This window comes from Procambarus clarkii, chromosome 29, assembly GCF_040958095.1.
Source record: "Procambarus clarkii isolate CNS0578487 chromosome 29, FALCON_Pclarkii_2.0, whole genome shotgun sequence".
Lineage (NCBI taxonomy): Eukaryota > Metazoa > Arthropoda > Malacostraca > Decapoda > Cambaridae > Procambarus > Procambarus clarkii.
The window spans coordinates 23,623,738-23,628,737 of NC_091178.1; the positions used below are offsets into that span (position 1 = coordinate 23,623,738).

Sequence of the window (5,000 nt, forward strand, 5' to 3'; positions counted from 1 at the left end):
TTCCTGGCACCGCTACACTTGCTGGTTCCTGGCACCAATACACTTGCTGGTTCCTGGCACCGCTACACTTGCTGGTTCCTGGCACCGCTACACTTGCTGGTTCCTGGCACCGCTACACTTGCTGGTTCCTGGCACCAATACACTTGCTGGTTCCTGGCACCGCTTTACTTGCTGGTTCCTGGCACCGCTACACTTGCTGGTTCCTGGCACCGCTATACTTGCTGGTTCCTGGCACTGCTACACTTGCTGGTTCCTGGCACTGCTACACTTGATGGTTCCTGGCACCGCTTTACTTGCTGGTTCCTGGCACCGCTACACTTGCTGGTTCCTGGCACCGCTACACTTACTGGTTCCTGGCACTGCTACACTTGCTGGTTCCTGGCACCGCTACACTTACTGGTTCCTGGCACTGCTACACTTGCTGGTTCCTGGCACCAATACACTTGCTGGTTCCTGGCACCGCTAGACTTTTAGGCTTCTGGTGTGGTGTCACTGGTGACTGGTAACGATGCCTCCCACTGGTGACTGGTAACGATGCCTCCCACTGGTGACTGGTAACGATGCCTCCCACTGGTGACTGGTAACGATGCCTCCCACTGGTGACTGGTAACGATGCCTCCCACTGGTGACTGGTAACGATGCCTCCCACTGGTGACTGGTAACGATGCCTCCTACGTGTGAATGTGTGGGGGTCAGAACTCCTGTGACAAATTCAAATGTTATTGCACAAGCAACTCACCATAGAGTGTTGGTCGTTGTGCGAGTGTCAGAGGTCAAAATACGGCAAGTTTTGTTGGTTAATTGACTATGAAGAAACACACTGACATGGTCGGGTGGAAGGCGCGAGGTCACACACACTTGGGGCTCTTCTGGCGACGCGAGGAAGTCGAGACAGGAACAGTGACCGCTAGCGGTGCCTAAACGAGGTGTTGTCGTGAGGGCGACTCCAGCAGTACTGAGGTGTCGCCTCGCCCGACTGCTGCCTGAGATGTGGCTTGCCTGCTACCCATTAATTATGCTGAAGAATGTGAACAGTCAGATATAAATATAGGTTGAGTATCTATTAAAAATGTATAAGTTTGAACCGAGAATTTCAGAGCAGCCAAATAAGATTGCTGGTTGAATGTATTTTTTAGTAATCAGGCCAGGTTTCAGCTTGAATACGAACGTGTAAAATATATTCAAATACATAAAGGGAAAAATATGTGCTAGTAATGAAAAAAAATTGTTAAAGGCCTTCCACAAATCACGGGTCGAGAGAAAATGGTAATCAAATTGCTAAGTTGTTTATCTGTCTCTCGCCAGTCAGCCCATATCTCACCAGTCAGCCCAGGTCTCGCCAGTCAGCCCATATCTCGCTAGTCAGCCCAGGTCTCGCCAGTCAGCCCATATCTCGCCAGTCAGCCCAGGTCTCGCCTGTCAACCCAAATCTTGCCAGTCAGCCCATATCTCGCCAGTCAGCCAAGGTCTCGCCAGTCAGCCCAGGTCTCGCCAGTCAGTCCCTATCTCGCCAGTCAGCCTATATCTCGCCAGTCAGTCCAGGTCTCGCCAGTCAGCCCAAGTCTCGCCAGTCAGCTCAGGTCTCGCCAGTCAGTTCAGGTCTCGCCAGTCAGCCCAGGTCTCGCCAGTCAGCCCAGGTCTCGCCAGTCAGCTCCTATCTCGCCAGTCAGCCCAGGTCTCGCCAGTCAGCCCAAGTCTCGCCAGTCAGCCCAGGTCTCGCCAGTCAGACCAAGTCTCGCCAGTCAGCCCAGGTCTCGCCAGTCAGCCCAAGTCTCGCCAGTCAGTCCAGGTCTCGCCAGTCAGCCCAGGTCTCGCCAGGCAGCCCAGGTCTCGCCAGTCAGCCCAAGTCTTGCCAGTCAGCCCAGGTCTCGCCAGGCAGCCCAGGTCTCGCCAGTCAGCCCAGGTCTCGCCAGTCAGCCCAAGTCTCGCCAGTCAGTCCATATCTCGCCAGTCAGCCCAGGTCTCGCCAGTCAGCCCAAGTCTCGCCAGTCAGTCCAGGTCTCGCCAGTCAGCCCAGGTCTCGCCAGGCAGCCCAGGTCTCGCCAGTCAGCCCAAGTCTCGCCAGTCAGCCCAGGTCTCGCCAGTCAGCCCAGGTCTCGCCAGTCAGACCAAGTCTCGCCAGTCAGCCCAGGTCTCGCCAGTCAGCCCAAGTCTCGCCAGTCAGCCCAGGTCTCGCCAGTCAGCCCAAGTCTCGCCAGTCAGCCCAAGTCTCGCCAGGCAGCCCAGGTCTCGCCAGTCAGCCCAGGTCTCGGCAGTCAGCCCAAGTCTTGGCAGTCAGCCCAGGTCTCGCCAGTCAGCCCAGGTCTCGCCAGTCAGCCCAGGTCTCGCCAGTCAGCCCAAGTCTCGCCAGTCAGCCCAGGCCTCGCCAGTCAGCCCAGGTCTCGCCAGTCAGCACATGTCTCGCCAGTCAGTTCAGGTCTCGCCAGTCAGCCCAGGTCTCGCCAGTCAGTCCAGGTCTCACCAGTCAGCCCAGGTCTCGCCAGTCAGCACAGATCTCGCCAGGCAGCCCAGGTCTCGCCAGTCAGCACAGGTCTCGCCAGGCAGCCCAGGTCTCGCCAGGCAGCCCAGGTCTCGCCAGTCAGCACAGGTCTCGCCAGGCAGCCCAGGTCTCGCCAGGCAGCCCAGGTCTCGCCAGTCAGCCCAGGTCTCGCCAGTCAGCCCAAGTCTCGCCAGTCAGTCCATATCTCGCCAGTCAGCCCAGGTCTCGCCAGTCAGCCCAAGTCTCGCCAGTCAGTCCAGGTCTCGCCAGTCAGCCCAGGTCTCGCCAGGCAGCCCAGGTCTCGCCAGTCAGCCCAAGTCTCGCCAGTCAGCCCAGGTCTCGCCAGTCAGCCCAGGTCTCGCCAGTCAGACCAAGTCTCGCCAGTCAGCCCAAGTCTCGCCAGTCAGCCCAAGTCTCGCCAGTCAGCCCAGGTCTCGCCAGTCAGCCCAAGTCTCGCCAGTCAGCCCAAGTCTCGCCAGGCAGCCCAGGTCTCGCCAGTCAGCCCAGGTCTCGCCAGTCAGCCCAAGTCTTGGCAGTCAGCCCAGGTCTCGCCAGTCAGCCCAGGTCTCGCCAGTCAGCCCAGGTCTCGCCAGTCAGCCCAAGTCTCGCCAGTCAGCCCAGGCCTCGCCAGTCAGCCCAGGTCTCGCCAGTCAGCACATGTCTCGCCAGTCAGTTCAGGTCTCGCCAGTCAGCACAGGTCTCGCCAGGCAGCACAGGTCTTGCCAGTCAGCCCAGGTCTCGCCAGTCAGTCCAGGTCTCACCAGTCAGCCCAGGTCTCGCCAGTCAGCACAGATCTCGCCAGGCAGCCCAGGTCTCGCCAGTCAGCACAGGTCTCACCAGGCAGCCCAGGTCTCGCCAGGCAGCCCAGGTCTCGCCAGTCAGCACAGGTCTCGCCAGGCAGCCCAAGTCTCGCCAGGCAGCCCAGGTCTCGCCAGTCAGCATAGGTATCGCCAGGCAGCCCAGGTCTCGCCAGTCAGCAGAGGTCTCGCCAGGCAGCCCAGGTCTCGCCAGTCAGCCCAGGTCTCGCCAGTCAGCACAGGTCTCGCCAGGCAGCCCAGGTCTCGCCAGGCAGCGCAGGTCTCGCCAGTCATCCCAGGTCATTCCAGGTCAAAAATTAACTTAACCAATGAGGTTCATTTTTGTCAGCTATTCGTCTTTTTAAAGAATATCTGGCAAAAATGACCTCATACTCACTGACCAAACTAAATTCCAAAAGGGTAAAGGACACTACAGCCGAATTGAAAACAAAGGTAAACTGATTGATCGAAATTGTGCACGCCAAGAAATCCGGACTTTACCTGCCAAAGGATATCGGGGAATGCAAACCTGGTTATTCGTATGGGAATGTCAAGATTCACAAGCCCGGAAACCCACTTCGGCCAATCATCAGCTAGATACCCACACCCACATACAGGCTGACTAAGCGACTCAACTGCCTGCTGACTAACTATGTACCATGTGCTTTCAGCCTGAAGTCTCCAAAGGAATTCGTTGAACCTGTGGATCAAACAATCGGATGATAATGGACAGAGTGTATCGTGATCCGGCTTGTACTCCTCTTGACATACCAGAAAACATACTAAGAAAGCTACTCCAAGCCTGCACTAAAGTGGCACCCTTCTTGAGTCCAGATTGGCACATGTATAAGCAAGTAGATGGGGTCGCCATGGGCACTCCCCTAGGTGTCCTGTTTGCGAACTTCTACATGAGTACCATAGAGCAGAAGATCTTAGTTGACATGGAATTGAAACCCGCCATATACTGCAGGTATGTTGAAGACATTTTTATGCAGGTACCTGATGTCAGACGTCTGCAACAGCTAAAGGAGGCATTCGAGCAGAATTCGGTGTTAAGTTTCACTTACGAGATAGAGAATGATGGGAAGCTGCCCTTTCTAGATGTAACAGTCACGGAAAGGAGCAGAGGCTTCCACACTTCAGTCTACACTAAGAAAACAAACATAGGAATGTACCTCAATGCCAATAGTGACTGCCCAGACAGGTACAAGAGGAGTGTTGTCAACGCTTATGTCGACCGTGCTCTCAGCCACATCTCAGGATGGAAGCAAGTAGATGAAGAACTCTGTAGGGTAAGACAGGTCCTAGTCAATAACGGCTTCTCTAATGGTTTTGTTGAAGACATCATAAAAAGAAAGGTAAAATGTCATGCAATCTATAAAGAGTCAACTAACACAACACATGTACCCCCTATTAGACTATTTTACAGGAACTTCTTTTTGACAGCTCATAAAATGGAGGAAAGGGTCCTGAAAGATATTGTTGATAGGAACGTTATCCCTACAGAGAAAAATCAGAAAATACAATTGTCGATTTACTATAAAACCAAAAAAACGGCCAATCTACTCATGAAAAACTTTCCAGACACAGAGCAGAACGCCTTGAAGGAAAGCAACGTCGTCTATGCCTTCAAATGCCTACTTGGGGACTGTAAGCCCCAAAGAACTCAGTATATAGGCAAGACAACAACGTCTCTTTCCAGGCGATTAACAATGCATAAACAA

The 5,000-nt window shown here is 54.8% G+C and overlaps 1 protein-coding gene across 1 annotated transcript; it reads left to right on the top strand.

The window, feature by feature from the left end:
• The first annotated feature begins 664 nt into the window (after window positions 1–664).
• Window positions 665–3,602, top strand: LOC138369654 (uncharacterized). Its single transcript, XM_069333081.1, has 2 exons — window positions 665–783; window positions 1,235–3,602. The coding sequence occupies exons 1-2, from the start codon at window positions 665–667 to the stop codon at window positions 3,600–3,602; spliced, it is 2,487 nt and encodes an 828-aa protein (XP_069189182.1).
• The last annotated feature ends 1,398 nt before the right edge of the window (window positions 3,603–5,000 follow it).